Genomic DNA, 16,624 nt, shown 5'->3' with positions numbered 1-16,624 from the left:
TGCCTGGGGAGCTGGGGAAGACTCAAAAAGGGAGGGGATAAATGAGTTGGGTTCTGAAGGATGAATAGAAGTTGACCAGATGAAGATGAGGAGGAAAGTAAAGAATATCTCACACAAAGAGTCTGGGTAACACCACCATTGTGGGCCACCCTGTGAAAGGAAACCCCTCAATTTTGACCCATCACCACCTAGTTCTGGCAGAAAATGATTCAGCTGCTGTGTTAATGAGCATGAAAAACTCCTTGGACAAACTCACCGTGAAGAAGTCACAGAGCGTTATGTGAGGGAAGACCTCATGGGCTCTGTTCTTTGCGCACTGACGCCTGCTCTCTCTCCAGAACTCTTGAAGTTTGTCCAGCAGGGGTCCCGTGGGACAGAGGAAAAGGGCGTACTCCTGGGGGATGGGGTCGTCGAGAGAAGGGTCATTGCAATGGCAGTGCAGCCTGCAACAGAGAATGGGACACTTTTACCTGGCGTCGTGGCCAAAAGAGTCTTTCCCCATGGAGGACATGGGACAGTGGTGACAGCGACTCAGAACAGCAGGCCGTGCAGAGCAGAGGTGTCCATGCCCAGGCGGGACTTGCCGAGCATGGGGCTGAGTGTGGCCGCAGAGCAGGTCAGTGTCCAGCCAGGTCTCAGATCCTGGCTAGTCTGATTCCCAGGCCAAAGACCCAGAAAAGCAGAGAAAGGTGACAGAAACACTCAAAACCTGGTCTTCTAATGGTCTTTGTGGGCCAGTCATCTCCTTAGGGTTGAAAATTTTGTGGAAAAAAACTCACACTTTAATTTTATCTCCAACTTCAAATTAAGTGTAAAAATCAAAGCCACAAAGAACTAGACAGAACTTAGGTGGCTACTATACTTTCTTTCAATTCAGAAAGTTATTTTAAATACTAAGAAAAAGAATACTAGGAAAAATGACATAGAGCCCCCAATTCAAGTTCATTCTCACCAATAATAAAAAAAAAATTGGGGCTTCCCTGGCGGCGCAGTGGTTGAGAGTCCGCCTGCCGATGCAGGGGACGCGGGTTCGTGCCCCGGTCCGGGAGGATCCCACATGCCGCGGAGCAGCTGGGCCCGTGAGCCATGGCCGCTGAGCCTGCGCGTCCGGAGCCTGTGCTCCGCAACGGGAGAGGCCACAACAGTGAGAGGCCCGCGTAACGCAAAAAAAAAAAAAAAATTGAGGCAACCATGAGACACTAATTTCTCACTTGTCAAATTAACAGAATGTCTTTGAGAGGGTGAAAGTTAGGCTTAATTGTGTCGAAGGTGCAGTGAGACTTAAGGATGAATTTCTGCAACCTTTACATATAGCAGTTTGCTAAGATGTGTCAATAGCCTTAAAATACCCATTATTTGAACTAATAATTCCACTTCCAGAAATTTATCCGAGGCAAAAAGTATAGATAAGACTTCATATAACATATTCATTGTACGGTTATTTATAATAGGAAAGAAGGAAAAACGAGAAAAAAGATAGTAACTTTATCATGCAGTCATTGGAAATTATGGATTTGAATAATTTTTGATGACTCAGAGAAGTGCTTGTGATATAATATTGAATTTAGGAATCAGCGTACAGCCACTGGAGAAAACATAAGATACACACAAATACCTTCTCCTTAATAAAAAGAAAATACCAATAGAGGAAGCTATACCCCTTCCACTGTAGCTCACTTCCCCTTTTCTAGAGGAAACCTCAAGTCTTAACCTGCTTTGTTTTCTTCTAGACATCTAGGTAACCAATCCAGATAGCACTTGTGTGTGTTTTATATAAATCATAAGCTATTGCTCAAATAATTCAGCAACTTGCATTTTTTACTCAACCCTGTGGTTTTGTAATCTCTCCACATCGATACACACACATCTGGGGAAGTTTGTCAGAATGAACCTTCTAAGGTCTGTATAACAGTGCACCATCTACATAGCTCATCCACCCATGCCATCGATGGACAGTTAAATTGTTTTCTTTTTTTAAAATTTCACAGCTCTGTGATCGAGATCTTTGTCCATGTCCTTTTAGGCCCTCTGTGTTTCTCCAGGGAATGTACTTGGACATGAACTTCTGGGGGGCAGCTACACATTCTCAGTGTGGATATTCACCACTATTGCAGCTGAGAAAGCGAGAGACCACCTTCCCCGCATTCTCACCAACACTCGAAGCCACCTTTTGCTGTTAACGGCATCCTGATTTGCAGCCCCCCCGCCCCCGATTAGGAGTGCGGTTGCGCCCACTCTCACAGAATCTCGGGGACCCACCACCTCCCTGTTCTCCGGCGGGTCTGCTGGGCTTTCTGGCTGAGTCACCACTAGTACGACCCTCAGGGCAGCGGGTTTGGTTTTTAATTCCAATTCTGCAATTGACTTTAGGGTTAGCCTAGCCCAGAGGGTCCCAGGTGCTTCCCTTTGTCCCATACAGGGCTGGCATTTTTGCCCTTGGCCTAGAGTTGTTGGAGGAGGAGGGGGTTCCCGCCGAGGACACGCTGAGCCCTAAGAGACCTGGTGCCTGTGTCTGCCATCCTGCTCTGGGGAGGGCACCCCAGCCTGGCGGGACCTGGGGTTTTTGTTTGATTTTCACTGCAGCTATTCCGGGGCGGAGCACGAGGGGACTTCCCACCAGGGGAAGGATGATGGCATCAGGCCACACACGGGCGGGACTGAGTTTTAGAGAACGGGGTGTCCGCTTTGATTCCCAGGGCCAGAAACCGAGGCCCGTAGCAGCAGGAGGCTGGCAGAGCCGCAGAGCTCCTGGAACCCAGAGCTCCCCCCAGCCCCCAGGCACCTGGCACCCTGAGGGGCAACGTGCGAGGCCTTGGGGGGCATTCAGCACCACCTGCAAGTTCTCGCCCCATCAGAGGTGAAGACGGTGGCAACCTCGCATTCATATCAGCAAGACTGGCTCTGCCCTGTCTACTCAACAAATCACATGGAAATTACTCTTCGCTGACAGGCACATTTGGATTAAATCAGACTCTTAAGTGAAGAAAACGTTGTTCAAAGTTCTCTCTCTTTTGTTTTCCATTTTAAACGGGGCCTCTTTATTCCTTTCCCTGGGTACTGGGTGGGCGGCATGGAGGTTCCCCGCCCCCTGGAGTGTCCTGGGCACTTCCCAGCGCTCACCCTGCAGAAACCTCACCGCACCTACCAGTCTGACGCCTCCGCCGCCGTCTTCCTTCCAGTCGCCGCCAACGCCTTGAGCCTGTGGGGAGGGAGAACGCGAGGAGCTCTCAGAACCTGCCTTCTGTTCTTTGGAAAATGTCAGAGAGACAGGAGTGTCCCTGCAGCACATGGGACCTTAGGGGGTCCCCCCCAGGGGCTGGACGGCCAGACCTCACAGTGGGATGCAGCGCCCAGGCCACTGCCCTCTGCGTGGCATCACTGTGGTTTTGGAAACGCAGACGCCCTGCATCTCAGCCCATCATTTTCCTTCCCTGGCCCCCACCCCCAGTCCCTGGCACGGAGTCCAAGGGCTCCTGTCCTGAGGTCCACCCACACCTGAATCCCGCGTCCCCATCCCTCCCCAACGCACCTGCTCCCAAGCCAGGTGGACCCGCTCTTGGACCCTTGAGTCGGCTGCGCAGGGCCATGTCCCAGGCTTGCACACCTGCCTCCCTGCCAAGATTAGGCCCGGTGCCAACATGCCCTGGGGCAAATGGCACTGGGTCTTCCAGGCTCGGCTCAGAGGTTTCTCTTCCAGGAAGCCCTCCGCAAACCACCCAAGCAGGATGCCCGTGCAGCTCTCCTGCACTTCCCCACCGCACATATGGCCACCTTGCCCCTCATCTCAATGGACTTGAGTCCATCTACCTGATCAACTGGACCACAAGCTCCCTGGGCCCAACCAAGTCTTAAGCATCCTTGAAACTGGGATGAACGTACACTGAATGGAGTTTAACTGAAGGGGACTGAACTGGACAGATGGAGTTTGGTGAAGGTAATTCATCCGGGAATCCAGCCTGGAAATAGCCGGAGTTGACCAGGCACCCAAGATGGCCAGTGCCCAGCGCTGCTATTTCAGAGGATACTGGCGGGGATGAGGCTGCTTGGAGACGTTAACAGGAGCCTTACCTGGGCGCTCTCGCCTAAGGGAGACGTTTAAAACACGTTTCTCCACCTCCAACACGCAGCTGTTTAAACTGGAAGGAATTTTGAGTATGTCTCCGATGGTGGCTTCGGTCACATAATAAAGCGTGAGTGTTGCGAGCGTGAGTGTTACTGGGAGTGGGGTTCCAGCCCTGCCCCTCCAGAATCTGCCCTCTCCAGCCTCGGTGTCCCCGTCTGCCCCTGACGGACGGTGCCCGGCCCACGGCAAGCACCCTGCACACGCCTGGTTCTGTTCCCGTCTCACAGACCCCCGATTTACTATGAGCATAACATGACAACAAAGTCCTGATTTGGGTTGGGGAGGAAAGGGGTCCAGCCTCAGTCATTCCACGCAGCCGGGCAAGGGTTTGTCATCTGTCTAAGGAGAGTTTGCCCCCCCACCCCAAATCCAAGGTTACCTAAGGGGACTTATGATGTATTTCCCACATGAATAAACACGTGAAAAGCACCAGATCTAAGAACACTGTGGAAGCTGCAACCTGATGTCAGTCTCAAGCTCATTGTTTTGGGGGACCCTGTCCTCTCCCGGAGGGTAACCTTCAAGGTGGAGTTGTCTCTGTGTGGCCCTTCTCCTTGGACAAGTAGGCTCATGTCCACCCTGCTCGGGGAGTTCCTTAACCATTTCGCTCCATTCTCAGACATTCAAGAGAGTCCTCCCCTAAGGACAAGGGGTTTCCCTGCATGTTTAGAACTACATTCTTGTGTATTTCAAGAGGTCCCAGCATCAGAGACCCACCCGGCTTTGGGGCTTTCAAATTCGAGTCTAAAAAGCTGTCTCAGATTCACTGAGCTGCCCACAGAGGAGGTACAGCCAGGCCCCTCCAAACCCTGCTTCCAATTTTCACAAATTTCGAGGTCCCTCCATCACCAGCCAGCAGAGTTTGTCTTTAAAAGGCAAAGATCGTGTCATTTATAAAAGCAGAAAAGGCCTCATTTTGAGCCAGTCTCTGGCCCTGCACGGTGCACCCCTTGACAGGAAGTAAGTGCTCTGAGCCACCTGCAGTTTTGTGGCCCCAGAGGGGCCAGCTCAGGGTCCAGGGCACATGGCCAGCCAGGGCGGTACTCACGCGATGTGTGCCGGGAAGCCCATGCCCAGGAGGGGGTCCAGGAGCGAGGTGGTGCTGCGGCCCTTGAGCTTGTTGGAAACCTTGGCATAGATCTGAGTCTCGCCCGCTGCCATCTCTTCCTGATGCCGACTGAAGCGAGCAGATAAAGCAGGGAGGGAGAGGCAGGGGAGGCTGAGGCTGAGAAGAAAAACCTCAAGCCCGTTTTGATCTTTCTGACAAAAGCTAATATCCTGTTTGCATGAGCTATTGGTTTTCAGAATTCTCTTTGCAGAGTACGGGTGTAAGGTCAACCAAGCCCCTTCCACAGTGGGGTTTGGAGTCTAGAGGTCCAACCGAGTACCTGCAGGGGATCGGCCTTGGCTCTGACTTGGGCTGTACTGGGGAGCGAGTCGGCCTGAGAGGGAGGGGGCAGGGTGGGGGAGGGGAAGCCGGTGTGGGGTTAACTCTGAACCACTGTATCTTAACTTCCTTATCTGCAAGGCACTGCATCTAGTGTCCCTGCTAGCTCTAAAAGGTTTGGCTCTTCTAGTTATTCATTGACTTTTTTTTTTTAATTTAAAAAACTCTTAAAGTTTAATATGCATGCAGAAAAGCTGATGAATCGTACGTGTACAGCTCAATGCATTTTCACAAAGTGAGCTCGCTAACCTAACCCTCCAAGACCAGCAATAAAACAAAGGTCCTCAACCAGGGGAATTTTGGCCCCCATCCCCAGGGACCGCTGGCAATGTTTGGAGACATTTTTTGTTGTCACAGCTGGGGGAGGGGGTGTTTGCTACGTGCACCCAGTGGGCTGAGGCCAGGAATGCTGCAGCGTATATGACAGCAAAGAAGGGCCCAGACCAAGATGTCAACAGTGTCAAGGTTGAGAAACCCTGTTCTAGAACATCACCAGAACCTCAGAAAACCCCTGGCCCCCAGCATCATTCCCCCAGCCTCCTCGTTTTCTCCTCCCTCCCCCAAAATGTAGCTGCTGTGCTCACTTGTATATTAATTTTGCTCATCTTTGAATCTGACATAAACAGAACCGTACAGCATGTACTCTTTCATGTCTGATTCCTTTTGCCCAAAATTATGAGTGTGAAATTTATCCACGTTATTGAGTGTAGCCATGGTTCACTGTATTGCTGTGAACTATCAGATAAATGCACCGTCATTTATTTCTCTAGTTCCCAGCTGATGTACATTTGGGGGGTCCAGTTTTGCCGCTGCACACATTCTTGTCTATGTGTGTGAGTGCCCCATGCGTGCATTTCTGTTAGGCACCCGTCTAGGTGTGGGATAGTGAGGTCATAGGACATGTGCATCCTTCATTAGAAACTGCTAAGCAATTTTATAAAGCACTTGTACCAACTTGCCCCCTTGCCAGCAGCGGAAGAAAGTTCCTTCTGCTCTACGTCCTTGCCCACACTTGATGTTATCAGTCTTTCAGCCAGTCTGGGGCTGCGTCGTTGTATCTCACTGTGGTTCTAATTTGCGTTTCCCCAAATGTCAGTGACACTGACCACCATGAGACAGGCTGTTGACCATCTGAATTTCCTCTTTGGGGATGGGCCTCTTCTAGTTGTCTGCCATTTTTAAATCGGATTGTTTGTGCTTGCTTATCAATTTGTGGAAACTCTAGAGATGAGTCTTTTTTTTTTTTAAGATGTTAGGGGTAGGAGTTTATTAATTAATTAATTTATTTTTGCTGTGTTGGGTCTTCATTTCTGTGCGAGGGCTTTCTCTAGTTGTGGCAAGCGGGGCCCACTCTTCATCGCGGTGCACGGGCCCCTCACTATCGCGGCCTCTCTTGTTGCGGAGCACAGGCTCCAGACGTGCAGGCTCAGTAGTTGTGGCTCACAGGCCTAGTTGCTCCGCGGCATGTGGGATCCTCCCAGACCAGGGCTCGAACCCGTGTCCCCTGCATTAGCAGGCAGACTCTCAACCACTGCGCCACCAGGGAAGCCCTAGAGATGAGTGGTTGGATGCCTTTACAGGTAACTTCTTCCAGGCTTTGGTTTGCTTTTTTAATCTCTTACTAATGTCTTTGGGCAAAACAAAAGTTCTTAATTTGAATAAAAATTAATGTAGCAATCTTTTCTTTTATGGTTAGAACTTCCTACATCTTATTTAAGAAATCATTGTTAATCCAACATTGACGAAGATAGTCTCCTATGTTTCCTTCTTGGAGCTTTTCCATGTTTGCGGTTCATATTTAGCTCTAAGATCCCCTTGAATTCATTCTCTATATGGTGGGAGGTAGGCATAAAAGTTCACTTATTTCCCTATACCTTTCTTTATTCATGGATAAGACCATCCTCTGCCCAGTGAATTGCAATAGAATGCTTATTATAAGTCAGTAGACTGAATATGTATTAGTCTGTTTCTGACTCTGTTTTCCTGTTTGATTTGTTCATTTTTGTGTCCACACTACACTATTTTAATTACTATAATGCTAAGGCCTCTGATTTGTGTCTTCTTTTTTTTTTATTTTTATTTTTTGCGGTACGCAGGCCTCTCACTGTTGTGGCCTCTCCCGTTGCGGAACACAGGCTCCAGACGCGCAGGCTCAGCGGCCATGGCTCACGGGCCCAGCCGCTCCGCGGCACGTGGGATCTTCCCGGACCGGGGCACGAACCTGTGTCCCCTGCATCGGCAGGCGGGCTTTCAACCACCACGCCATCAGGGAAGCCCTGACTTGTGTTTTCTACTTCAAGATTGTCTTGCTCCCCTGGGCCCTTTGATTTTTCATATAAATTTAAAAATCAGGTTGCCATAGTGAGCCATTGGAGAGTGCAGAAAGACCCTCATATGTAGCCAAACTGATTCTCAACAAAGGGATCCATGTAATTCATGGGGGAAGGGGTAATATTTTCAATAAATAGTGCCGAAAACTGCATATGGATATGGGAAAAGTATGAACCTCAACCCTTTCTCCACTTCATGCCCCCAAATTAACCGAAAATGTATGATAAACCTAAATGTAAAAGCTAAAACTGTGAAACTTCTAAAAGAAAAAGGGTTTGCTATGCTGGAGTTTGGAAAGCTTTCTTAGTACATAAAAAGCATGAATCATACAAGAAGAAAATTGATGAATTGGCTTCATCGAAATTGAAAACATCTGCTCTTGAAAAGACATCATAAAGAAACTAAAAAGGCCAGGCACAGACTGGGAGAGAATATCATCCTATATACACCTGACAAAGGACTTATATCCAGAATATATAGAGAATATAATATAATATACCGCAAGTCCCCTACATACGAACGAGTTCCATTCCGAGAGCACGTTCGTAAGTCCAATTTGTTAGTAAGTCCAACAAAGTTAGCCTAGGTACCCAACTAACACAATCGGCTATATACCGCTGTTCTTACGCTTGCTTCCAGACATCCTGGGTTTGAAATAAAGACACTATACTGCTGTGCTCTATACAGTACTGTACAGTAAAGTACACAAAAGCACAACCACTTGTAGAGGATGCTCGCACGTGACAATGTACGCTAGACACGTGAACTAACTTACGTGATTGGACATGCGAACGCACGTTTGCATCTTTGACAGTTCGCAACTTGAAGGTTCGTATGTTGGGGACTTACTGTAATTGCATATGTATCTATTGTGTGTATTTATATTACTATAATCAATAATAAGAAAACAAACAATCCAGTTTAAAGATAGGCATAAGATCTAAATGGACACTTAACAATAGAAGATACATGAATGGCTAGTGAGGATGTGAAAAGATATTCAATATCATTAGTCATTGGGGAAATGTAAATTAAAACCACAACGTGATACCACAACACACTTACTAGAAGAGCTAAAATTGAAAAGACAGACGATACCAAGTTTTGACAAGACTGTGGAATAACTGGAACTCTCATAATGTTGTTGGTGGGAATACAAAATTGTCCAACCAGTTTGGAAAACATTTTGACAGTTTCTTATAGTTAAACATACATTTGCTATATGACCAATCCATTCTTAGCAATCTGCCACAGAGCAATGAAGATGTATGTCCACAGTAAGACTTGTATATGAATGTCCACGATGGCTTTATTCACAAGAGACCCAAACTGGAAAGAATCCAAATGTCCATCAGCTGGAGAATGGATACACAAATTATGGTATATTCAATCCATGGGATAACATTTATCAATAATAAGTAACACACCACTGATTCATGCAACAGCATGGATGAATTTAAAAGAACATTTTGTTGTCTGAAAGAAGCCAGACACAAGATCATGCATACTATATGGTTTTATTTAAATGAAATCCTAAACACGGTAAAACTAATCTATAGAAACAGAAAGCAGGTCACGTGGTTGACCAAGACTAGTGTATGCAGGGGTTTTGGGAGGGTAATGGAAATGTCCTATTTCCTGATTTGGTGGTGACTGTATAGGTGCATAGATGTTCAAGACTGACTGAACTAAACACTTAGGATGGGTGCATTTTATAGTGCGTAAACTAAACCTCAATAAAATTGATTTTAAAAAAGGAAAGGGAAGGAATCCAGAGGAAAATCAAAAGCAGTATATGCCAATTTCCACCAATCAAAAGGCCCGCTGAGATTTTGCTGGAGATTTCGGTGACTCCATAGATCAATTTCAACAATGTTAAGTCTTTCATGAGTATGGTATATCTCTCTATTTGTTTAATTTCTTGTAGTAATGCTTTGTAGTTTTCAGGGTCTTGTACTTCTGTCATTAAGTTTATTCCTACATGTTGTATGTTTTCAATGCTATGGTTTAAAAATAATTTCAGTTTCCATTTGTTTGCTGCCAGTGTACAGAAATACAATTGAGTTTTATGTATTGATGTCACATCCAATAATCTGGCTGAGATCACTTATTTATTTATTTTTTTTGCGGTACGCGGGCCTCTCACTGCTGTGGCCTCTCCCGTTGCGGAGCACAGGCTCCGGACGCGCAGGCTCAGCGGCCATGGCTCACGGGCCCAGCCGCTCCGCAGCATGTGGGATCTTCCCGGACCGGGGCACGAACCCGTGTCCCCTGCATCGGCAGGCGGACTCTCAACCACTGTGCCACCAGGGAAGCCCTGAGATCACTTACTAATTCTAATATTTGGTAGATGCTTTTGGATTTTCTATGTACACAATTATGTAATCTTCAAATAAGGACAGTTTTCCCCTCACTTTCTAATATTTATAAACTTTATTTCCTCTTCTTGCCATATTGTCTGGCAAAGACCTCCAATGCCATGTTGAATAAAAGTGGCTTTTTGGTAGATACTTGTTATCAAATAAAAGAAATTCCTTTTCACTCCTAGTTTACTGAAGTGTTTTAAAATTTCATTAATGGATATTAAATTTTATCTTATGCTTCTTCTGCGTCTATTGAGGTGATCATATTGTTTTCCTTTTTTATTCAATGAATGAGGTAACTTACACCAATTGACTTTTGAATGTTAAATCGATCTTGTTTTCCAAAGATAAAACCTCCTTGGCTATAATATGTTATCCTTTTTATATATCACTGGAATCAATTTGTTAATGTTTTGTTTAAAATCTTTGCATCAATATTTGTAAGTTTGCTTGGCCTTTTGTTTTCCCTTCTTGTAATTTCCTTGTCAGGTTTTGGTATCAGCAGTGATCAACTCATTCTGACTTACCTGTGACTTTCTTGGTCTTAGCACTGAAAGTTCCCATCCTGGGAAAACCCTCTCTGTCCCAGGAAAACAAGAACAGTTGGTCACCCTAGTGTCAGCCTTATTCTGGCCTCATAGATGAGTTGGGAAGTGTTACCTCGTTCCAAATTCTGAGTTTTTGTAAGTTTGGTATAATTTCTTTCTTAAATATTTGAAAAGATTTATCAGGGAAGTCATCTGAGCCTAGAATTTTCTTTTTTGGGAAGTTTTAAACTATGGATTTACTTTATTTAAGCAATATAGCACTATTCTTCTTGTGTTTTATTAAATGGTTTTTCAAGGAATTTGACCGTCTTATGTAAGTTGCCGAATTTCCAGGCACTTCCAATTCTGTTCCATAGTTTCTGTATCCAGATTGTCATCTTAAAAAATAAAAGTCCGTTATTTTACCAGCAAAAATGGGTTTATTCGAGAATAAAAGAGAATCGCAATTCAGGACAAGTAAGTCACAGTAAAAACCACAGGCAGGTCTAATAAACAAAGGAGAGGAACATTATTTTATAGTAAAAAGGAGGAAGCTGGGAGGGCTTATTTTGAACTAAGTCCATTGGATAAAAGTGAGAATTCAGGGTGATGATGGTTTGTCCCTGGCTGAGTTACCGGGCTGGTCAATTTCTTGTAGGAGATGCAATGTACATCTTTTCCTGTTGGGGGGCATAATTGGCGATTCTTTCCTTTTGGTGATCCTTCCGCTGGGGTCTGTAATTGACAATTCTTCCTGTAATTGACGTCTACCTGTGTGTCTGTGAGAACTCCCACTTCTGGCCTTCCAATTCCATTTTAGTGAGGTTTCCCTCTTAATTTTCACAAGGTTTTACACTATTGCTTTTATTATTCTTAGATATTTGATTATTATTGAGGCACTGTAAAGTATATCTTTTAAAAATTTCATGTTCCTACTCTCTGTTGCTGGTAAATCAAAATACTATTGATTTCACATTATTTTACACTCAACTTATATCCACAAGTCTTACTTGACTTACTTATTCATTCTAAAAGTTTATCTTTAGAATTTTAAAGATATTCTTTGTGCAAAAATAATTTTGTCTATGAATAATACTAGCTGTGTTTCTTGTTTTCTAACCAGTACATATTCTTTTCTTTTAAAAATTCTCCCTTCCTTCCCTCTTTCTTCCCTTCCTTCCCTCTTTCTTCCCTTCCTTCCTTTATTCCTTTCTTTTTCTTTCATCTTTTTTCTTTTTTCCTTTTCTTTTTCTCTTTCTTCTTCTTCCTCCTCCTCCTTCTTCCTTAGTTTTATTGCTTTGGTTTGGACACCAAATATTGAATACATATGACATATACCTATATAGTGCATCTCCTTATATTTTCGTCCACCTCAGAGGAAAGAGTTTCGATATTTCACCTTTAAATGTGAAAAGTAAAAATTATATTTTAAAGTAATATCTTTTTCCTTTGGGAATTTCAAAAGATGAAATAATTTCAAAATCAAAGAATTATAGATCTTAAATTTGAATGTCTGAAAATAGGCAAAGCTTGTTACCCAAAGGGAAAAAAGTAGAGTTGGGGTCTGAAATAGAGCCTCTCTTCAAACATACTTTTCTCTTCTAATAGTAAGCCACTTTGTGAACCCTGGTGCTTATAGCACATTAAAATGTAAATTTTTTAAAAAAAATATCTTATCCGTGTAAACCAGGAAGTGCCCTATCTAGCTTAATTCCTTTCTCTTAGATTGCAAAGTTATCTTCAAAGGCCAACAGTGAAAAGACTAAAGCTTCCTGATCAACGATTTCTACTGTGGTTGAGCCCCAAAGCCTCCCTTCACTCACTAAAGGAATCAAGGTGGAAACAGACCACACCTGTAACTCAAGCTGTGTGAAGATGGTTACTAAGGCTTCACAGCTTCTAGATCAGTCCTCAGGGGAGGATGCCCCTTCTCATACCTTCAAATGGGGACCTCTGAAGACATTAGCTTGGTGAATATCTGCCAGCCCTACGTATGCTGATTTCTGTTTCCTTAACATTTTATTTTGAGTTTGATGGAATTGAATTGTAGGTAACCTTTCTGAAAAGCTACTTTATGGTGGTAGAAGTCCAGCTACCTTCATGGGTTCTTTCCCTAATACTCCCTGGTGAATTGTCCCAATCTTTGACTTCATGTGACCCACATGCCAACATGTGAACACATGGTAATATGCCCTCGTGGCTGCTTTTGGTTTTCTGCATGTCCACTCAGTATTCTCCATCCACCTAGGTTTACAATCAACTCGTAGACATGGAGGCCCATCATACACTCACCATTGGGCTGGACACCCAAAGAGTACATTCTAGACTCTGTCCTTCGAGAGCTGTACCACACTTGGGAGCGCCAGCTATGACACTCAGGTAAAAGCAAAGAAAGAATTAAGTTCTAAGTTTCCTGTTGCTGTCTTTGAGAGCAAATGCTCCTTCAGGGACTGGGGAGGGTAGTTAGGACAGATGTAAAGAAGGGATGTATGGGCTTGAGGGACACCTGGTGTTAAATGCAAAAGACACTGAGAGATATGTGAGCAGGTGCTCGGAGGTGGGAAAACAAGACTGAAGTAATTCACGATTGGCTGAATATAGTTCTTTGGCTACTGTTGCCATTGACAAATCCCACCAAGGCGACCTTCAAAATCAATCCCAAACCCTGCCCTTGATCTCCACCTGCACCACCAGCACCCTGGTTGCAGTCGTGGTGGCCCAGGGTTTCAGTAGCCTCCTACTGGTCCTCTGTACACACAAACCTGCCCCTATACTTGGTGCACACAGGTCGATCCCCACCACACCCGGGGATCTACCACATCAGCTCCTCCACCCCTTCCCTCACGTGGATGCCAAACCAGAGTCCTTCCAGGAGCCTGGGCTCTCCAAGCTCTGCCCTTTGGCCTCTCCAGGCACATAGGCTTTCCTGAGCTTCTCCAACACTCCTAACTCATCCTCTCCACTGGGCCTTTGGCATTGATGGTCCCATGCTTGGAGCAAGCTCCCCTCTTAGCTGGAGACAGGCTGGGACCTGGGATCCTTTGCTGCAGTGCTTGCACCTGGACAAATGTCTCCTAGAGAAACAAAATGCAAAGAAACTATAAAGGATTAAAAATAACTTCGTGCATGCACAGTTAGGACAAATTCTGGACAACAAGATTCAAAAAATACAAAAAGACCAAAAAAAAAAAAACCACAAAACCCCAACTGCCACTTCTGAAGAGCTGGGAGCAAAAGCAGGGCACTGCGCATGCCCCCTGCACTCAACACCACCAAAAGGGTGGGCAGACCACCTGAGCCACCCTCTGGCCTGACCCCTGGACACACCCCTCCCCTCACCCCATGTAAGAAACAGCTCAACCCCCCTCGGGGAGCGATCAGGGGAACCTGTTACTTGCTTTTGCTCCTTCCTGTGGCCACAGGAGCCCCGATACAGTCTTGCCTGAATTTCCTGTCTGGCCTCTTATCAATTTCTCTTGGTTAAGGAGGCCAAGAGTCCTGGTTAGTATCAGGCTCACGAGACCCACTTTGCCACATCATCAAGGGCTCTACGAAAACATCACTTCCTTCCTGGAGGCCTTCCTCCACCACACCATCCCATCATTATCTAAACCTCTCCTGGCCTCATCTCTTCCTACTGTTTGTCATCACCTGAGACCACAGGTGAGTGCTTTGTCCCCTCTGCCACCTGCTCTGAGTCTAGATGGCTGGCTCATGGCAGACGGCCCATCAATGTTTGCTGAATCAGTGAATGCACGACTCTCATCTAGCTCACATTCACCCTGGCCTTCCAAAGGGCTTCCTAGTCCCCTGCCCACAGCAGCAGGGCTCTGTGCTTTCCTGATAACACATCTCTAAGCCGTATTGTGTGCAGAAGCCTCTTGGGACGCAGAGGACTCTGCAGAGTGGAGCGGGCAGGGTGTCTCTGTAGAGTGCTGGCTGCGGGTCCCCTGTCCTTTGTCTGCAGAGCGCTGCAAGTCTAAACCTGAGGTCGGGCACACAGGGGGCTCGAAAGCCCCACCAAAGAGTTTCCCTGCCCTGCTGGGTGACCTTGCTCAGCAGCGGGCAGGACCTGCCTGTTCTTTTAAATAAAAGGAGTGCCTGTGTCCCAAAGCCTCTCTTATGAGAAGTTTCTGAAAAGGTTTGCTTACCTTACTTAACTAATTAAAGGCAAGCCACATTTTCCCCTCTCTGGTCGCTGCAGTCAACCACCAGTGGTACTTGATAGTCACTGCCAGGTAGGGTTACCCAGGGGCCCGTGATCAAGCCATTTGCGTGATGATTGAGTCGACAAGGCTGAGTGCCTCGGTGGAAATATTTCCCGGTTGGACTCACCTGTCGGCAGCCTGCTCACCATCACTCTTGCTTTTATAATGAGAAAGGAAATTATTTCTGCTTTTAATGATGGCGGCTCCAGAAATGGTGAGTGGAGTGGGGGGTGGGGGTGGGGCAGGTGCAGGGGAGAGAAGCCGCTTCTAAAAGATGACTTCTCAACATTTCTGGATGTGAAACCCCCCAACCATGACCTGCTGGGAAGGGACTCCCTTACCTAGGTTCCCCGTTTCAGAAAGCCTTTTGCTGTTGATTCTTATTCTCGTTCTAAAGCCAGGCTGTGGAATTTGCCACAGGCTGACGGTCAGCTGCAGTTACGAGCAAGAATCAAGGTAGAAGATGCTGAATGTGAATTATTAGTTTCCTAAGCTGTTCGTCGAAGCTACTCTCGCAATGGAAATGAAATAAACATTTTTAGCGCATGACTCTTGCTTAGATTTTCCCATGACCACGTGAAGCAGCATGAAGACAGAGTCTGTTTTAAGTGGCTTAATAGTTCCCTTTTGAATTTCAAACATTACAAGTAAATGGAGAGAAAATAACAATGGGTGATCTAAGTATCCATGTTTATATGGCTGTTGGAAAGTCTAGGCGTTAGCACGTTGCAGAAGCAACTTCCTGGGGTGCTCTCGCCTGAGTCCTCGGAGAGTGAGCTGCAATTCAGTCGGGAACATTTGGACTGTTTCTTTGCTCCCTCTGCCCCTCTTTTGAGTTATTGGAAATGACTTCCAAAGGCTTCTGACCTGTCCGGCATCACGATAGGTGGAATTCTCTTGGAGGAAACAGATCCCCCGTGTAGCTTTTGGGCGAGCCCGCAGTCCCCAGCCACTCCTCCCTTTGCGAGGTAAGGGGGGGGGGACTGGGCACCCAGAGGGCGAGGATACTTTCATCCTTAATTAGGTCAAGCCTGTGCGAGCCAGGAAAAGGTTGTGTTTACGGGAAGCTCCGAATACTGTGGGTGAGCGTCCCTTCCTTGGTGCTATCTGCATTTTGGGGGCACGGACATGATGTGAGTATCCAGACTTCTTATAGTATGGTAGGTGTATCACCTGCACGGGCCAAGGGTCAAGTTTAAGTGGGACAAAAGAGAGAAGGAAAGAGTTTGAAAGTAATATATCTTCTGAAAAATAATGGTAACTAACTTCTAAATGGTAAAAGGGCATATCTCTAGAGACATGCTATTCAATTGATTTGAAGATTGGTTGAACAAATAATGGGAAAGTCATACGTTTGGCAGAATTACATTCGTAGTTTCGCTCACTCTAGACGTTTCTGCTTTATCTGCTGTGGCTCAGAAAAAAAAAATGCGTTCTCCCTGGACAAATAGTTTCGATTTATCGGCACTGAAAGCTCTTTATGTGGATTGTCAGACTTCAAAGATTTCACACGACAAAGATTCGTTTGATGCTAAAACTATAAATAGGGACGCAAACGCTCTCTATTCTTTCCTGCGAAGGAGGTGGAGGTAGAGCCTGGTCTCCGAGGTCCTGAAATAGTCACC

General features: G+C 45.9%; 1 protein-coding gene across 2 annotated transcripts in view; it reads right to left on the bottom strand.

Annotated features, from left to right (window-relative positions):
- UBASH3A (ubiquitin associated and SH3 domain containing A) overlaps positions 1 to 5,284 on the bottom strand; it is a gene marked incomplete at its 5' end in the record, with an annotated part of 39,976 nt that extends 34,692 nt beyond the window's left edge. For both annotated transcript variants that reach the window (XM_082655649.1, XM_082655650.1), the window contains 3 exons: positions 257 to 443; positions 3,146 to 3,199; positions 5,172 to 5,284. In XM_082655649.1, the coding sequence (XP_082511775.1) occupies positions 257 to 443; positions 3,146 to 3,199; positions 5,172 to 5,284 (354 nt within the window). The remainder of the gene's footprint in view (positions 1 to 256; positions 444 to 3,145; positions 3,200 to 5,171) is intronic.
- Positions 5,285 to 16,624: the final 11,340 nt, after the last annotated feature.

The sequence above is a fragment of the Grampus griseus genome (assembly GCF_964374135.1).
Source record: "Grampus griseus genome assembly, chromosome: 5".
Taxonomy (NCBI): Eukaryota; Metazoa; Chordata; class Mammalia; order Artiodactyla; family Delphinidae; genus Grampus; species Grampus griseus.
Note: the sequence above shows the minus strand (reverse complement) of the source record. Positions and strands in the feature narration are given on the sequence as shown.